Source organism: Mustela nigripes, chromosome 16 (assembly GCF_022355385.1).
Source record: "Mustela nigripes isolate SB6536 chromosome 16, MUSNIG.SB6536, whole genome shotgun sequence".
NCBI classification, from domain to species: Eukaryota; Metazoa; Chordata; class Mammalia; order Carnivora; family Mustelidae; genus Mustela; species Mustela nigripes.
Genome location: NC_081572.1, coordinates 14,981,969 through 15,000,531, shown reverse-complemented (window position 1 = coordinate 15,000,531; position 18,563 = coordinate 14,981,969). Strand labels below are relative to the sequence as shown.

Genomic DNA, 18,563 nt, shown 5'->3' with positions numbered 1-18,563 from the left:
CACAAAATATATATATATATAAAAACACACAGGTACATACATGATATAAATATGCTATCACTGAACACATTTAGAAATTACAAAATAATGCTGTGGAATCCATGATAACCTCATGGTGAAAGGTGTAGCATTATGTTTAGCAACAAAAAGTTAGGAACTATTGGGCTATTCATGACTGAAAGTCTGAATATATGAAAGGAATTTTTAATTAAAGTGAGTAGTTTTGACTGTATACCGAAACTGACTTGAATATTTGGATCAGCTATAAGAGTATCCCATGGTTCTCAACATTTTCATCAACAAGACTTCCTGAGCATAGAGTCCTTAGAAAAATAGAGCCTGAGACAAAAAAGCTATGTGCTCATACTATATTAAGGGAGTATAAATGAAGAAAACAAGAGTGAATGAAAGAGAAGTAATGCAGAAAAAGAGGAGAAACAGTTATAAGGAAAGGAATGACAGAGCTGGCAGAGGTGATTACTTGATTCTACTGAAAGTCAGAGAGACCATGCATTTCTTAACTCTGGAAGGGGGAATTACAAGGTGATACTACTGCTAGTTCCCTTCTCACATTGTATGTTAGCCTTAACAGGATACTATTTCCCCGACTCTTACTATTGCATAAATCCAGTAGCCCTACTGCATCTCATGTCTCCATGGCAACTAGGAAGTCTAGAGACAGATAAAAGGCTATATTGCAGTATGTAAGACAGTGCTTGACTTCTGCCCATGATTATTACAAAGGACCAAGAATAGCCACTATAGCCAGTTCTTCAGTATGGAGCAGGATGTTAATAACAAGGACCCAGCTCCAATCATGGGAATAATCTACACCACTGGTAGAGTCTACGTAGCCAGACAAGAGGCAGGTAAGTACATTTAGAGTGGCAAATCCAGTTCAACTCTTATACTACATAGATCAATTATTAGTACCCTCTTTTAGCATCTAGTCTCACCTGGGAACATGATACTGTGATACTCAGTTCTTTTCTGAGAGGAGAGATCCAAATCCAGTTCTTCAAGATGACCAGTAACAGTCTCCCAAAAAGACATAGAAATGGTTGGTAAATGAATATTAAGTCCCTGTTGCTCCTGCTGGTTCTAGAGTCTATACTGTATGCTCATTCTCTCCCTCATTCACCTGTTTCAGAACAAAGAGTATCAAGATAGATTTCAGAACAAACAGTGATAACCTTTCAATAAAGGTCATTTCATAATGGTAAATGGGTCATTTCATCAATAGGAAATAACAATCCAAAATATTCATGCGTGGGATAACAAAGCTTCAAAATGGCAGAAATCCACAGAGATTTTTTTTTACCTCTCATCTCTCAGTGGTTTAAAGACCAAGTAGGAAATCAATTAGCATGTAAAAGACCTAAACAATTCCATTAGCCAACTTGACCTAATTATTTTTTATAGGATAGTCCACCTAACAATAGCATAGTTCAGATTCTTTTTAGGTATACACAGAAGATGCACCAAGAGACCATATTCTGTTTCATAAAACAGGTCTCAATAAAGGTAAATGGACCAAACCATTTCAAACTGTGTTCTCTAACCACAGTGTTTAAACTAGAAACCAATAATAGAAAAATACCAGGAAATTTCACAAATGCTTAGAAATTAAACACATTTCTAAGTAACACGGTCAAAAAATAAATCACAGTGGAAATTTTAAAATATTTTTAATTGAATGATAAAATGAAACATCAAAATTTTTAGAATGCAGCTGAAGAAATGCTTAGAGGAAAATCTATAGCAGATGCTTATTTTAGGAAAGAAAGGTTTTTAATTAGTGAACTAAATTTCTACTTAAACAAGAAAAAGAAGAAATTCAAATCAGATCAAAGTAGGAAATAATAAAAGGCAAACATCAGTGAAATAGGAACAGAGAAAATCAGTGAAACTGTGAAAGCTTGTTCTCAGAGAAAATCATATTGATATACCCCGCTAGTCATATTAACCAGGAAAAAAAGAAGATAAAAATTACCAATATCAGGAACAAAAGAGGGACATCATTACAGACCCCACAAACATTAAAAGGGTAAGTAAATGTCATGAACAACTTTATGCCAATAAATTTGACAATTTAGATGAACAAATTCCTGGAAATAATACATGACCAAAGATCATTTGAGGAAAAAAAAAAGATAACCTGAATAATTTTATAGCTGTTGAATATAAATTGAATTTGTTATTTAAAACTCTCCCACAAGGGAAGCTCTTAGTCCAGATGCCTCGACAGGTAAATTCTACCAAACATTTGAGGAAGACATAATACCATTTATTTTTTTCTTCTTTTTTATTATTATTTTTTTATTATGTTCAGTTGGCCACTGTATGGTACATAATTAGTTTTTAATGTAGTAGTTCAACAATTCATTAGTTAAGTATAACACCCAGTGCTCATCACAGCACATGCTTTCCTCTCTACCCATCACCATTACCCCCTTCCCCAACCTCCTCCACTCTGAAACCCCCAGATTGTTTCTCAGGGTCCACAGTCTCTCATGATTCATCTCCCTCTATGATTTCTCCCCCTTTAGATTTCCCTCCCTTCCCCGATTATCCTTGTGCTATTGCTTATGTTCCATATATGAGTAAAACCATATGATAATTGTCTTTCTCTGCTTGACTTACTTCACTTAACATAATCCCCTCCAGTTCCACCCATGTTGATGTAAATGGTGGATATTCATCATTTTTGGTGGCTGAGTAATATTCCATTGTGTATATGGACCACATTTTCTTTATCCATTCATCTGTTGAAGGACATCTCGGCTCTTTCTACAGTTGGCTGTTGTGGACATTGCTGCTATGAACATTGGGGTATATGTGCTTCTTCTTTTCCCTGTGTCTGTATCTTTGGGGTAAACACCAAGTAGTGCAATTGCTGCATCATAGGGTAGCTCTATTCTTAACATCTTGAGGAACCTACACACTGTTTTCCAGAGTGACTGCACCAGCTTGCATTCCCACCAATGGTGTAAGAGGGTTTCTCTTTCTCTACATCCTCACAAACATTTGTTGTTTCCTATTTTGTTAATTTTTGCCATTCTAACTGGTATACGGTAATATCTCATTGTGGTTTTGATTTGTATTTCTCTGATGGCTAGTGATATTGAGCATTTTTTCATGTGTCTCTTAGCCATTTGTATATCCTTTTTAGAGGAGTGTCTGTTCATGTCTTCTGCCCATTTTTTGCCGTGATTATCTGTTTTTTGAGTGTTGAGTTTGAGGAGTTCTTTATAGATCTTGGTTATCAACCCTTTGTCTGTAATGTCATTTGCACATATCTTCTCCCATCTCTACAGAAACTGCTCCAGGAAGTTGAAGTGAAAGGAATACTTTATGAAGCCAACATTATCTTAAGATCAGACCAGACAAAGACATTATATAAAAAGTAAACTACAGGGGCGCCTGGGTGGCTCAGTGGGTTAGAGCCTCTGCCTTTGGCTTAGGTCATGATCCCAGGGTCCTGGGTTTGAGCTCCGCATTGGGCTCTCTGCTTAGCAGGGAGCCTGCTTCCCTCTTTCTCTCTCTGCCTGCCTCTCTGCCTACTTGTGATCTCTGTGATCTCTAAATAAAATCTTAAAAAGAAAAGTAAACTATAGGCCAGTATCTCTCATGAACATAGACATAAAAGTCCTTAACAGAATTCCAGCATTGAGCCCAGCAATATATAAAAAAGATAATAGGGGCAATATACAAAAAAGTTGTGTCAGGGCACCTGAGTGGCTCAGTTGGTTGAGCATCAACTCTTGATTTCAACTTACATCATGATCTCAGGGTTTTGGGATCAAGCCCCATGTTGGGCTCTGCACTCAGTAGGGATTCTGCTTGAGGATTCTTCTTGTCCTCTGCCCCTCCCCCTGCACACACACACACACACACACACACACCCATACACACACACACTCTATCTCTTTCTCAAATAAATGAATAAATCTTTAAAAAAAAAAAAAAGAGGGGAGAATGTGTCAAGAGTAGGTGGGAGTAGGGAGCGTTGGCATCTTTGAGAAGCCTAATGGTGACTGCCCACTCCGATGCAATCAACAAGTAGATGTTACCTTGGAACTAGACTCCCTTAGTATCAGTGAGGATACAGAGAACAGTTGGCAGCACTTAATTCTCAGATGCAAGGAGGACTTATTATTGTAAAGAGCAGAAAGGCTCAAAGCAACAGGGGTGTCTTCCTTTATAACTCATCTTTTCCTCTGTTACTATAAAGTCCAGAACTAAATTTTCATTTCCAAAGAGAAAACCCTCACTAAAAGGGATTATGGAAATTACCTAATAAATTTAGGTCTCTTTTAACAACAAGTATATTGAAGATGTAAGAAGAGAATATGAACTAACCTATTAAAAATTCTCCTGGGATGACCTCTTTTATTCTTATAATTATTGCTAAGATATTTATAATCTTGATTTTAATATTTTTAATCCTTGCATTTCTAGCATTGATGAAAATTATTTAAAATCTTCAGATTTTGTTTGATTTCATGCAGGAACATCTAGGGTTAGCGGTACAGAGGGTAGCTGTACAAGAAGGCTCTGTACTGCCTCCTAATTTGGACAGATTATTTTTCCTGTATATCCTAGGTATCTACTTAAGGACCGTTTGTTTTTTTCTAATTCTTAACTACACAGAAGGGGCCAGGAAATAAATTTAACTGAGGGAAAATATGGGATAAAAAGAACATAAAGATCTTTTTGAGATTTGGAGGATTCTCCAGCAATCCATGAAAATTATATAAATTCCCTTTTTGATGAAATTCTGAAATATTTAGGTTCTAGTTGTAGATCTTTAAGCACTGATGTATGAATGTGTTTAGTTCCATTTAAATAGAGTTGTTAAAGTAAATACATAACAGATGTGAGAGAAAATATGTAAGAATTATATTTTGCTTTCAATTATTTAAAGTTCATGGTGGAGATGAAACGATCATCTGTAACTTCTTAAAAATAATATCGTTAATACTCTTAATGAATTTGCATAGTAGTAAACAGCTTACTCTCTAAGTTTGTGAGGATTTTTTAAAACTTGTTCTACTCTCTTTTTCAGCTACGTTGACAAGCTATTCTGAAAATGTAGAACGCACAAAATATGTTGGGGAAAGCAGTAAAGAATTAGGATCTGGAGGAAACCTAAAACCTTGGCAGTCTCAAAAATCCAGCATGGATTCCTGTTTGTATCGAGTCGATGAAAATATGACGGCTTCTACGTATAGTCTGAATAAGATCCCAGAGAGGAATTTGGAAACAGTTTTATCACAATCCGTACAATCTATTCCTCTGTATCTTATGCCACGGCCAAATTCAGTAGCAGGTAAGATTTTTTTTTTTAATTGACCATTTTACCGGCGTATATACTGGAATGAAAGCAAATTCTGCTTTAACAGAATTTTCCATTCATCTTCTTTGACTAAGCTATTCTTGTGTTTGGGTAATATGCACGTGTATATCTTTTTGAACCTGGCTTTGAATATGAATGTCATCATATTCAAGTGGTTATTTAGTTCTGCTCCCAAAGTGTGTAACAGCATGCATAAAATCAGAAGTAAAACCAATAAAGTTTATTATTGAATTTCTAACTGTATTGTTTTCATATCCAAAGTCTTTGAAAATATTTCAGTTTGAGGTTTTTAAAAACAGTAGTGTTAAAAAACGTTTTAAAATTAATGTGTATTTCAGTAGAAGTTGTGTTATCAGAAATCATCATCCATAGTTTGAGGGAGTGACAGGCAGGCAAGGCAGAGCTCAGTATTTTCACAATACCCTAGTCGTCCTGTCATAGGAAAATCACCAGGTACCTACACTGTGAAAGAATAACTCAAACACTCCTAGCAGTCTTAGTCATAAACTCATAGAGGAAGTATGGAGCCATTATCCTTTAGCAGCTGTTCAGAATTGATGTCAAAGGATATTTTTATACAGCTAAGTTGCTACTTAATAATTCAGACCAGGAGCTTTTGCAGAATAGTTGGACATTCTGGCATTTTCAAAATGCAACATCATCTAGATTTTGTCCCTACTAAAATATCATAGTTGTGTTTGTCTTTCTTACTGGCCTGATGAATGCCTGAAAGGCTTGTCTCTCTGACACAAGATAATAAAACACTTATTGTAGTTGGGAGCTCTTTTTTCCCAGATATAACGATTTATGTTATACAGATGATAATGTGATGCTTCTTGCCTTTTTGTACCTTTTCTAAAACATTGCTCTTTGTTCCATTGTCTGGGAGAACATCAACCTCAGTCATCACATGTGATTATGTGGTAACTGTAGGGATTTTAATATTAATTTTTCAAGATTATTTTCTTTAAATAGTGACGGGGCACCTGGGTGGCTCAGTGGGTTAAAGCCTCTGCCTTCGACTCAGGTCATGGTCTCAGGGTCCTGGGATCGAGCCCCACATTGGGCTCTCTGCTCAGCAGGGAGCCTGCTTCTCCCTCTCTCTCTCTGCCTGCCTCTCTGCCTACTTGTGATCTTGTCTGTCAAAAAAAAATAAATAAAATCTTTTTTAGATAGATAAATAAATAAATAGTGATAGAAACTTTTCTCTCTTAGGTTGTTTGGAATATATTGATCCCTACTAATGACGTCATATTAGAATCCTAGAATGCTGTAACTTAAACAGTGCTAAGCAAATTCAGTCTTTCCAGAAAAGAAACGTTTAAGTCCTTGCCTGCATAACATTGAGGAAATATAGCTACCAGTCTTAATGGTACATCCCACCTTCTTAACTAAGCTGCAGCAATTTATAAGAAAATTCCGGCTCTGCTATTAGAGAAGGGCACTGAGCACTTGGTAGAAGTCAAAGTATAAGCTTCTCTTGTCCTCTTTTTAGTTTACTGGAGAGATTATAAAGTACTTTGCCCTTCTTAAGAACAAATATCTGTATTCATTATTTACCCTATTCAGATGCTAACCTTAGGTCGTACAAAGAATTGTCCAGGACGAACTGGCCAGATATTATCCTTCTCTCTCTCTAAAGTTTTCTAACACTCTTGTTCTCTAGAAATTAGCACAAGGCAACTGTCGTAAGTATCAGTGAGTTACCATTTCCTTCTCTAATACATATAGAAGAAATTGACTATATAGCTCTATCACAGAGAACAGAACTTAGCTTTTTTACAGAGAACACAGAACAGAGAACAGAACTTTAGCTTTTTTTAGAACTTAGTATTTTAATAACCAGGTAAAAAATGCCATTTAAAATATTTTCTTAAAAACTTTACAAAGCAAGCAACATTTTATCAGATGAAGAGTACCTTTTTTCTTTTACATGGATTGTAAGATTTTCATTTATTTAGAATTTTATCTTGCAAGAGCTGATATTCTAGTTACTTAATAAAATCTTTTAAATTGTGGTCAACTTTCAGGGAATTGCCATCCAATCTGTGAATTTGGAGGGCTTCTAAATGACCTCTCATGGTATATTTTTTGCCAACTGCCACTTAGCAACTCTACCCCTTATAGGCATCAATATATTTGTGGCTACACTTCAACTTCAGTAAGTCTTTGCATATTCTTTGGGACACTGACTTCAGCAAATATGAGGATAAGAATTTTACATGGGCGCCTGGGTGGCTCAGTGGGTTAAGCATCTGCCTTTAGCTCTGGTCATGATCCCAGGGTCCTGGGATCGAGCCCCATGTTGGGCTCCCTGCTCTTCAGAGACCCTGCTTCTCCTTCTCCCCTCTGCTTGTGCTCTCTCTCTCAAATAAATAAAGGATAATTTTACAGAGAATTACAGGATGGAATTCTAATTGACATCCATTGCTGTTTTTGTAAAATACTCAGCCTCAGTGGGATAACTGCTATAATACAGTAATTTATAAAGTACCATAAGAACACAGAGGAGGGAAGCATCTGAACGCAAAGGAGGAAGGTAGAGGCACCTGGGTGGCTCAGTCAGTCGAGCATCTGCCATCTGCTCAGGTCATGATCTCACAGTCCTGGGATTAAGCCCCACGTCAGGCACCCTGCTCATCGGGGAGTCTGCTTCTCCCTCTCCCTCTGCCCCTACCCCTAGCTCTTGCTCTATTTCTCTCTCAAAAAAATTAATCTTTTAAAAAGGAGGGGGAGAGGGTAGAGAGGAATAGAAGACATCACAGAAAGGGATGAGCGAGAAGTCGCAACAAGGTCAGAAAAAAAAGGAAGGAAGCCCCAAGAAGTAAAGGAACTTGGCATGTTACTGTGTTATTGGCATTGCAGCATGACCAGAACCTGTGGTACAGTGACGGCATAGTGGAAAGTGATGTTGCAGGTGATACCGAGGAGCTTCTGTGCTCTGATGGTATTAGGTTTATTTTGTTGCTAGTCAGTCTAAGCAGGAGCTGTATAACCAGATTTTCAGGTTAGAAAAATGGCTATATACTCATCCATATAGGATGAACTGAAGGAGGAGAGCCTGGAGTTAGAGAAAATAGTTCATCGAAAGCTTGTGGTATTATGCAGAATTATAGGGAGCGAATCACCAGGTATCGGGAGAGTTGAGAAATGGCTTGGGAGATTTTCTTCTTTTATTGCCTTAAAAAGTAACATTTATTAGATTTTTTTTTTAATACAGAGAAATACAAAGAAGAAAACAAAAATGAGCCGTAATTTCCTTGCCCAGTAGTTCCTGCTGATATATTCTAGAAATTAAAGATTCATATGTGTGGGGCGCCTGGGTGGCTCAGTGGGTTAAGGCCTCTGCCTTTGGCTTGGGTCATGATCCCAGGGTCCTAGGATCGAGCCCCGCATCGGGCTCTCTGCTCAGCAGGGAGCCTGCTTCCCCCTCTCTGTCTCTCTGCCTACTTGTAATCTCTGTCTCTGCCAAAATAAATAAATAAATAAAATCTTTTTAAAAAATAAAAAAAATAAAGATTCATATGTGTTACATAATATATATATAAATCAAACAAAAGTTCAAATTGGACCAAAAAAATACAAGAGAAAAAGCCACTCCTCTCTCCATCTAGTACCCCTCTCCAAAGGTTAATATTACTTATGAGTCTTTAAAGTATATGTTTATACATATAATATCCAGATTATATATGTAATACATAATATATACCTATATATGATTATAATATCTGTAAGAGACATGTGAGGTCAAAAAATCAGTAGGATTTATAGAGGGAGAAGTGGAAACACATGTTCTTACAAAGATATACACCTTTATTTGTTAATAGCCAAAAATTGTGAACATCCAGATGGCCCCCAGCAGTTGAATGGATAAATAAATTAGAACATATCCTTATGATGGGTACTACCTAGCAGTAAAAAGAAATGAACTATTGATACTGCAGCAATGCACACAAGTTTCAAAATGGTTACAATGAATGAAAGAAGCCAGACAAAAAGGAGAATATACTATATGATCCCACTTACAAATTCCTAGAAAACACAAATTAATTCATAGGCACAGTGCACCTCTTCTCACAGCACACCCATCTGCATGTGCTGGTGTCACCCAGCTCTTGGTGTTGCCTGTGGGAATTCTGCCTCAGAGAGCAACTCCAGTGTTGATACTCTGGCTTTTGCTTTTCTTCTGAGTAATGAAATGTCTTTCATCTCTGACCTAGATGTCTGATGTCTTCCGCCATCCCAGTTTGTTAGAAGTAGAGTAAGACATCAGATCCTTCCTACGTCCTGGCAGTGAGAAACGACTGTGGGCATTGTCACAAAATTAAAAGGAATGACAATACCATGTGTTAGTGTGGATGTGATGCCGTTGAAATTGTCATACATTGCTAATGGGAGTATAATAATAAACTGGAACTAGTACTTTGTAAAGGTGCTTGGCAAGGTCTATTAAAGGTGTCTAAAGCTGTTTATGCATGTTACCTAAAACTATCAGTTCCACTTCTGCATAGAATGGCCATCAAAAATAAATCCCCAGGTGCCCGGCTGGCTCAGCTGGTAGAGCACATGACTTTTGGTCTCTGGGTCGGGCCCCGTGTTGGGCATGGAGCCTACTAAGAAAAAATAGTCTTTATATTCACCAAAAAATAACTAAAATAAATATAAATAAATGTAAGAAGGTTCATATCTATTTTATTCATAATACCCAAAAGCTTGAAATCATCCAAATGTCTATCAACAGTAGACTGGTTTAATAAATTTTATACAACAATGAAAAAGAATGTTGTAGCCAAGATAACATCATGGAGAGGGCATATTATATGAAATATGTATATTTTTATGAAGTGTAGAAAAATAGACAAAACTCTGTCATTTCTATGGTGATAGAACTAAGATAGTGGGTACCTTTGGTGGGAATGTCAAGGGAGCCTTCTATATCTTGATTGAATAGTGGTTGCATGGGTGTGTAAACATATAATCATTTATTGAGCTATGCACTTAAGGTTTATATAGTTAACATATATAAGCCATACCTCAATTAAAAAAAATTTATGAAGTATTTAGGCTTCTGTCTTTTTAGAAGAATTATCCCTTTGGTTTAGAAATAGTGGTTCTTGGTGACATAACTAGGTCTTTGAAGAAATACCTATTTTTAGTGTTGATTAAAAATCACCTAGGGGGGGGGCGCCTGGGTGGCTCAGTGGATTAAAGCCGCTGCCTTCGGCTCAGGTCATGATCTCAGTGTCCTGGGATCGAGCCCCGCATCGGGCCCTCTGCTCAGCAGGGAGCCTGCTTCCCCCTCTGTCTCTGCCTGCCTCTCTGCCTACTTGTGATCTCTCTCTCTGTCAAATAAAATAAATAAAATCTTTTAAAAAAAGAAAGAAAAAAAAATCACCTAGGGGGCGCCTGGGTGGCTCAGGCTGTTAAGTGTCAGACTGTTGATATTGGTTCAAGTCATGATCTCAGGATGCTGAGATCAATCCTCTTGTCTGGCTCTGCACTGGGGGTGGCCTCTACTTGGGATTCTCTCTTCCTCTACCCTCCACCCCTCTCTCTCAGAATAAATGAATGAATGAATGAATATATACGTGCGCGCGCGTGTGTGTGTATAAAATAACCTAGTAACTTCAACAAATGGATAATTTACTTAAAGTGTTCCACGTGTTCCGACCATAAACCTAGGATCAGTACCCAAACTGGCCAGAAATGATTTTAATTGCCACCTTAGTTCAGTGTTACCCTAGATAAAGTCCTGAAGCAGTAGTCTCTATGTGAATTTATCCTTTTTTAAAAAACAATTATTTTGAGTTATGTTTTACATATTGTAAAATTTACCCATTTTGAATAATCTACCCAATTTAGCATATTTACTAAGTTATGCAACCTTTACCATAAATCAATTTTAGAACATTTCATCATCCCAATAATATGTCGTGATGACATGGTCCTCACATCTATTTAATATTAATTTTATTCCCATCCCCTGCCCCAGGCAGCCACTAATCTATTTTCTATCTCTGTAGACTTCACTTTTCTGGACCTTTCTTATAAATGTGGTCTCTTTTGTCTGGCTTCTTAGCATCATGTTTTTGAGGTTCATCTGTCATATAGCATGTATCAAAAGTTTGTTCCTTCTTATTGCAAATAGTATTCCTTTGTGTGCCTGTACCACATTTTATTGATTGACCAGTTGACAGGCATTTAGGTTTTTATCAGTTTTTGACTATTTTGAATAGTGCTGCTATGAACATTCATGTGCAAGTCTTGGGATGGACATATGGTTTCATTTCTCTTGGATAGATACCTAGGAGTGGAAATGCTGTATCATAGGGTAAATATATGTTTAACTTTTTAAGAAATTGCCAAAATGTTTTCTAAAGTAGCTGCACCATTTTACATTCCACTCATAAGGTATATGTGGATTCCTCTTTCTCCACATTCTCTCTACCATTTGTTATTGTCTTATCTCTTACTATCATTACTTGGGTGGGTGTGAAGTACTATCTTGTTATATTTTTAATTTGTATTTTCTTAATGACTGATGGTGTTGAGCTTATTTTGTGTGCTCATTAGTTATTCGTATATTTTCTTTGGTAAAATATCTTTTCAGACCCTTTTGCACATTTTTTTGTTGGATTTTTGTCTTACTAAGTTGTAAGTATTTGTTGTATATGCTGGATACAATGCTTTATCAAACGACAAGTTTGCAAAATATTTTCTCCAAGTCTGTTGCTTATCTTTTAATTTTTTCATCGATGTATTTTGAAGCACAAACATTTTGATCATATCAGTTTATCAAATTTTTCTTTTTGTGGATCATGCTTTTGGTGTCATTTTTTATCTTTTTAACAGAAGGTACCCTGTTTATATCAAATACCACAAAATAATGATTTTTCTTTGTTATTGGAATTTGTTTTAAATTCAAGTATTGGAAAATATTTTCTGTACTCACTTAAATTCTTTCTACCCTCTTCTTTTCCTTCTCCTGCCGCTCCCCCATGTTCAAAAAAATAAAAGGGATAACATTAGCCTATTTTGCTATGCCCATAGACCGTAACTGTTGATTATTTTTCCGTTTATCACAGTGCTCATACCATAATTAGAGCCTTTCTGGCTAGCACAGATTTTCAGATTCTTAAGTAGTACTGATCATATTTGCTCAAAAAAGAAAAGGATAAAAGGTAAATGTACCATCAGAAGCCAGATAAATCAGGGGTTCCTGGGTGGCTTGGTTAAGCGTCTGCCTTTGTCTGAGGTTATGATCCCAGGGTCACTGCTCAGTGGGGAGTTGGCATCTCCTTCTCCCCCTTGCTCCCCCAACTTGTGTGCTCCCTTGCTCTTTCTGTCCTCTCAAATAAACAAATAAAATCTTTTTTAAAAAAAAAAGTTTAAAAAGAAAGAGAAAAAAAGAAGCCAGACGGATCTGTCTTGGAGAATAGGATTTTATACTCTCTGAGTAGTACAAATTGAATGTATTGGAGTATGAGCATACTTAATCAGAAAATTATTTTTTGTCATTGTTGAATGTAATACAAACAAATCTAGTGTTGCCTACAGTGCAAGTCATAGGTCAGAGAATAGTTTGTATTGGATTGTTTTCTGTATCTGGAAACCATGGTTTCAGTATCCTCACAAAGAGGCAGGAAAGTGAACTATAAACCAGAGGACTCCGTTATCTTCAAAATTTAATAGGTTATAGGTTGAAAATGTTTCCAGAATGTAGAGAAATAAAGTTACTTTTACAGAGAATTACCCTGCTAACTGTGTAATGTTGTATAAATGTTTGGTAAGACCACAACCTCTGATAGTTAAAATGATTAGGTATCTAAATCATTTTTTAAAACCATTTCTTAGCTGTGGCAGGTCAGCGCTCAATATAGCTCTAGATATACTTATTTTCCTTTACTTTCTAATGTGCACATAGGAGTGCTTCCCCAAAGTGTGGGAAGATCAAATACTCAAATCTCCTTGGTGAACAGGAGTAACTGAGGATTTCAAATACGAGATATTTATTTATACTTATTAAATTATTCTAAGCATATGAACAGTTGAGGGAAAAAATAATGCCAGTTATAAAAGGCCTTATTCAAATCCCGCTCTTAAATTTGCCTTCTTTTTAAAACTTTATTTCAGTATGAATAATATAATTACTTTAGAGACAAAATAACATTGAATAATGATGTGAAAATACCATTCACATCACTTCAGAAAATCTAGGGGAATAATTGTTATTGGTCCTTGCTATGTTATAGACTTTTTCCTACTTGGGGAAGAGAGTCACCGTCTTTGCTTGAGCTCGCTGGCATCTTTATGGGGCCACATCTTCTGGCAGGACCAGGAAATTGTCAAGGAATTATTTAAATTAATTTGCTGCATTGAATTCTAAAGAATAAAATTGACTTTGTTATTCCATATAACCCTTGATTTTAAAAAGAATGGGAGGGACACTTTGGTAACACTTTACTTAGAAATAGGGTTAGTACATATTCAGATGTTTATGGTGATTTTTAAAATTTTTTTCTGAGCTTTGAACTCACCTGCAACATACATGGAAAATATATATGTAAGGAAAATTTTAAAACAACCCTGTACTGGGGCACGTGGGTAGCTCAGTCTGTTAAGCATCTGCCTTTGGCTCAGGTCATGATCCCGGGGTCTGGGATTGAGTCCTGCGTCAGGCCCCCTGCTCAGCGGGGAGACTGCTTCTCCCTCTCACGCTGCCTGCTCCTCCCCCTGCTTGTGCTCTCTCTTTCTGTCAAATAAGTAAATAAAATCTGTTAAAAAAAAAAAAAATAGAAGAAGAAGAAAGAAAAAACAACCATGTACTCATTATCAACTATTAAAATAGAAGTCTGATTATTCTAAGTATAAATATATTGATCCATTAGTTTGGTCCAAAAGCTGTATACTTTTAGAAACATAAAGATTCAAACAAGTGAAGTCTGTTCTTACATGTATCATTTAAAAGTTCCACAATATACCATATATGAAGGTAGTGCTATTTACTGAAAATAAAAACTTGTAACTTGAATGGCAAAGTGATTAAAGCTGAGTTTTGGCAATCTCTACTTTCAAGGCTTGAGTTTTTCCTAGAGTAGTTTGGTTTTCTGAATATAAATTCAGATGTATAGACTCTACCTTTAAATTAAAATTCTAAGATACATAAAATTGAAACTATTTTTTATTGTTTTCAAAATGTAAATCACTACTGCATGTTTATTTTTTAAGCCTGTTGTGCTGAAAGGAATTAGAGAATTTGTGGACTTGCGGTTGCATGGCAGAAATTATTGGAGAGTAGGATGTCTGTGATCTCTTAAAATGAGATTGGCTGGGAATTGGAGGGATGTGGACAGCAGGAGTAGTCACTTACAGCAGCTGTCCTCATTGCTTTGTGTGAAAATGAGGAGTCTGTCAAGGAAACATATAAGCAGTGAAAGTCAGTGAAAATACAAACTCTCACCATCTACTTGCTAACGTTTGGAGCTGCACATTTTCCTAAGAAAAAGATCTTAAGAATCAGGTAAATGCAAAATGGGGATCTTGGGGGATTTAGGTGAATCCAATCAGAAGCTGTAGTGAGGATCTTATGAAGAAGAAAATACGGGCTTTTCAGCAGTCAGAATGTTGACTTTATGAATCAAGGGTATAAGGACAGCAGTGGCTTCTTGCCCAGACTGTAGCAAACATAATGTCATTCCAAGCTCCCTGCTCAGGTCAGCCAGAAGGACAGTCGTGCTACTAAAATCTGTTTGTACTGTGACAACTGATATAAGAAGAAACAATTGAGACTGGTTTCATACTCAATATAGAGTTGCCTCTGGAATGTTTTGTACCAAATGCTGTCTGCTGGATTTTTTTCTGCCCACTTATTTGTTAAGTTATTTTGACTTCAGAAAGTATGTCAGTTAAATGTTCTATAAATGAATTAGCTGTTCAATCCTAGGAGATCTCAAAAAATACATAGATGCTCCCTTTTTCCACTTCCCTCTTCCTTCTCTGAAAACAAGGATTTTTAATGACATAGATTTTACTTTTTTATAGATTTTACATGGAAGTTTACTTTTTAAAGCATTTTCTTTTCATGTAATTTTTTAAATTGTATATTTGTTTTTCTTCTTTCTTTTGTTCAGTCCGACTTACCTAATTATCTCCTATGCTAAAAATGTTCATTAAATATTATAGTATTAATTTTTGATGGAACTCTCTCAGATAAAACATGCTAGGACAGTTTTCACAGTGAGAGTACCACTGTGACGTGGAAACATGTATGTCCCTGTAGGTCGGCCATTGGTGTTTGTATGTGATGAAGATATTCAAGACATTGTTGCTATAGCCGCCTCCTTCATCCTTAGCTTTCAAAACAACCCCAGAAGACAAAACCTAATTTGTCATTCATTGATCATTTAAATGTGGCCAGAACACAGAGTGTATGTCAAATACAGTTATTCAGTTATTAGACAAGTGTTTACTGAATATTTACTGTATATATGACAGGCACTGCTCAAAACACTTGAGAAACATCAGTAAACAAAACAGAAATCCCTGCCCCGCCCCATGAAGTTTACATTCTAGCCAGAGAAAATAAAATAAATGTAATAGGTAATCTATATAGTATGAAAGGAAGTGTATCTGCTATAGAAAAAAGTAGAAGAGGGACTTCAAGACAAGTACTTCAGTGGTACTTGAAGGAAGTTTATATAAACATTGGAGCTGAGCATATTATCATAGTGATGTCTGGTAAACATTAAATAGAGCGATGAGGAGGATGAAGCTAGAGCCAGACATGTATCTAAATCTAGGTAGGACTAGCTGGAATTCAGTTCTGTATTAAGCATAGGTGCAGAGTACTTTGATTTACTCTGAGGGGACAGGGTTATCAAAGATGAATCAGGCATTGCTTTCTTGCCTTCCAGAATCTATTATAACAAGGGAAGACAGCAATGTGGGCAAGTAGCTGCATCACACAGATTTAATTAATATATGTATGTGCTTGCTAAAGGGGAGAAGCAGTTAATTTTGACTGGAGGATCAGTCAGGGAAGCAGAGAAAATGTAACTTGAGCAAATTTGACAGTGAGATGTTTGACAAACTACAACAGACTTCTCTGAAAGTGGCTTACAAATGGAAAACATTCAAGTGATCATGAGGGATAGTGCACCTATACAACTAGTGGAACAAAGGGCCACAGCTAACAGAATTTCAGGTCTCCTGGCTCATCTTTCCAATATTTGTCTCATATTCCTTTAAATAATGGGCAAGAATTTTGAAAATGACAAGGCAGTGAGAAGCAAAGTAAGACTAAGGAGAATAGTGATTTAATAAGGGATACAGGCAGTGAAAAAAACATTTTGGATTATTTGATAAAGCTGTGATAAATTCAGAGATCAACAAAAAGAAGATACTGGTTGCTAAAATAAGAAAAAGAACAAATGTCTTAGTAGACTTAACTAGCGCTAAACATAATTTATTTGCAATCCGGATTAAAACAGTAGTTCCCCACCGGCTGATTTGAGGTCTGTCTGTGCCTGAATCAGGCTTCAGAGCTCTTGCACTTGACACCGAAGATCACTGTTCTTCCTTAGTTCACTGTTTGCCTATGAGTATTTGGATTTGTAGAGGAATGAACCGTTCATTCAGCTCGATAATTAGGGTATTTGCCTTTTTCTCCTAATGTCATCTGACTGAAATGGAGACATGTGCTCGTTATAAAATATCTTTACTACATTTCTTGGTTTTGTGAAGTAAAACAATAAAACAACTGATGTCCATTTTCCAAGGAATTAAGATGGTAAATATTTGTTTAACAAAGCTTGTTAAGTTTACACTAAACGTTTAGATTGAACAAATGCTGCCAACAGCTCTTTTGGAATAGGAAACTGAGGCTGTGAAACTGAGGCTGGGGCTGGTAGTACCTGCCAGAAGGTCTTCTCAGTAAAGAGAAATTAAAATGGATTATCTGTTATTCAGATCTCTACTCAAAGTACAGATCTCGCTCATCTATAAATCTTTAAAAGATATTCTCATTGTTATTGATACTCTTTTCATATTACTCCTCAGTTTATCAGCTTTAGAAAGTACCTTATCTGTATTTTTTGTTTTTAAAAAAAATAACAAATTTGGGGGCTTTTGTTTGTTCTCTTGTTTCTTACTGTGGAAAAAATATTTGAAGGGTGAAGATTATTAGTCCAGGCTACACCAGTACCTTCACTTGCATTCTAAGGTCTCTGTTGCCCAGGTTTGATTACTGCTCTTTGAAGCCATAAAAAAACTAGGAGTTGAGAGGAAGTGACAAAGATAAAGAAGGGATTTTTAAAAATAAGCCTTTTAAGGAAGAATTAAATCTGTTTAAGCTTTAAAGACGGGGGAGGTGGAGGGGCCCACAATGCAGAGAGCACTCACTGGACTGATGATCAGATAGCTGGTTTTGAGGCCTGGCTCTACCATAAAAGAGTGATTCACTGTAGACAGGTCACTCTACAGTACTAATCTGTAAAATGAAGCGATTTGACTGGTTTGGGATCAACAGACATTCTTTTAAAAGGCCAGCTAGTAAGTATTTTAGGCTTTGCAGGCTAATATGGCCTCTCTCGCAACTGTTGTAAATGAATACTTAAGGAACAGGCAAGGCTGTGTTTCAGTAAAACTTTATTTACAAAAATGGGCAGCAGGCCAGATTTCATCTACAGGCCTGAATGTGCTGACCTCTGGACTAGATGACTGTTAAGATTCCTTCCACATCTTCATTCTGTGGTATGGCTTTATTACCAACATCACATATATGAAAAGATAGCTGCTCCACTACATTCTGTGGTGTATGGGTCAGGGGCTAGCCAGGATACAGAAACCATATTTACCAGAAAATTCGATATGTAAAAAATGGTTGACTATGTTTAAATGAACTAAAAAGGTAAAAAGGAAACACTGAGGTATCATGGACTTATCAGCTGCAGGAAACAGCTAGCATCTCTGAGCCTGCGGGCACAAGAAGAGGCTAGGGTTATTAACCCATAGAAACTTGGAGGAAAGGCCCTACAAAGCTGAAACTCTGATCTCTGTGTAAGGGGCCCTGCTCAGCCGATGCTAATATTTCTCTGTTCCTACAAGGGCTCTGTAGAAATGGGAATTCTGAGGGCTCTTTTTTTCCCCTCTCCCTTTCTTCTTCTTCTTCTTCTTCTTCTTCTTCTTCTTCTTCTTCTTCTTCTTC

At 36.6% G+C, this 18,563-nt stretch overlaps 1 protein-coding gene across 7 annotated transcripts in view; it reads left to right on the top strand.

Moving 5' to 3' along the window:
* TANC2 (tetratricopeptide repeat, ankyrin repeat and coiled-coil containing 2) overlaps positions 1-18,563 on the top strand; it is a 365,238-nt gene that overhangs the window by 225,788 nt on the left and 120,887 nt on the right. For all 7 annotated transcript variants that reach the window (XM_059379772.1, XM_059379770.1, XM_059379769.1 and 4 more), the window contains one exon: positions 5,069-5,332. In XM_059379772.1, the coding sequence (XP_059235755.1) occupies positions 5,069-5,332 (264 nt within the window). The remainder of the gene's footprint in view (positions 1-5,068; positions 5,333-18,563) is intronic.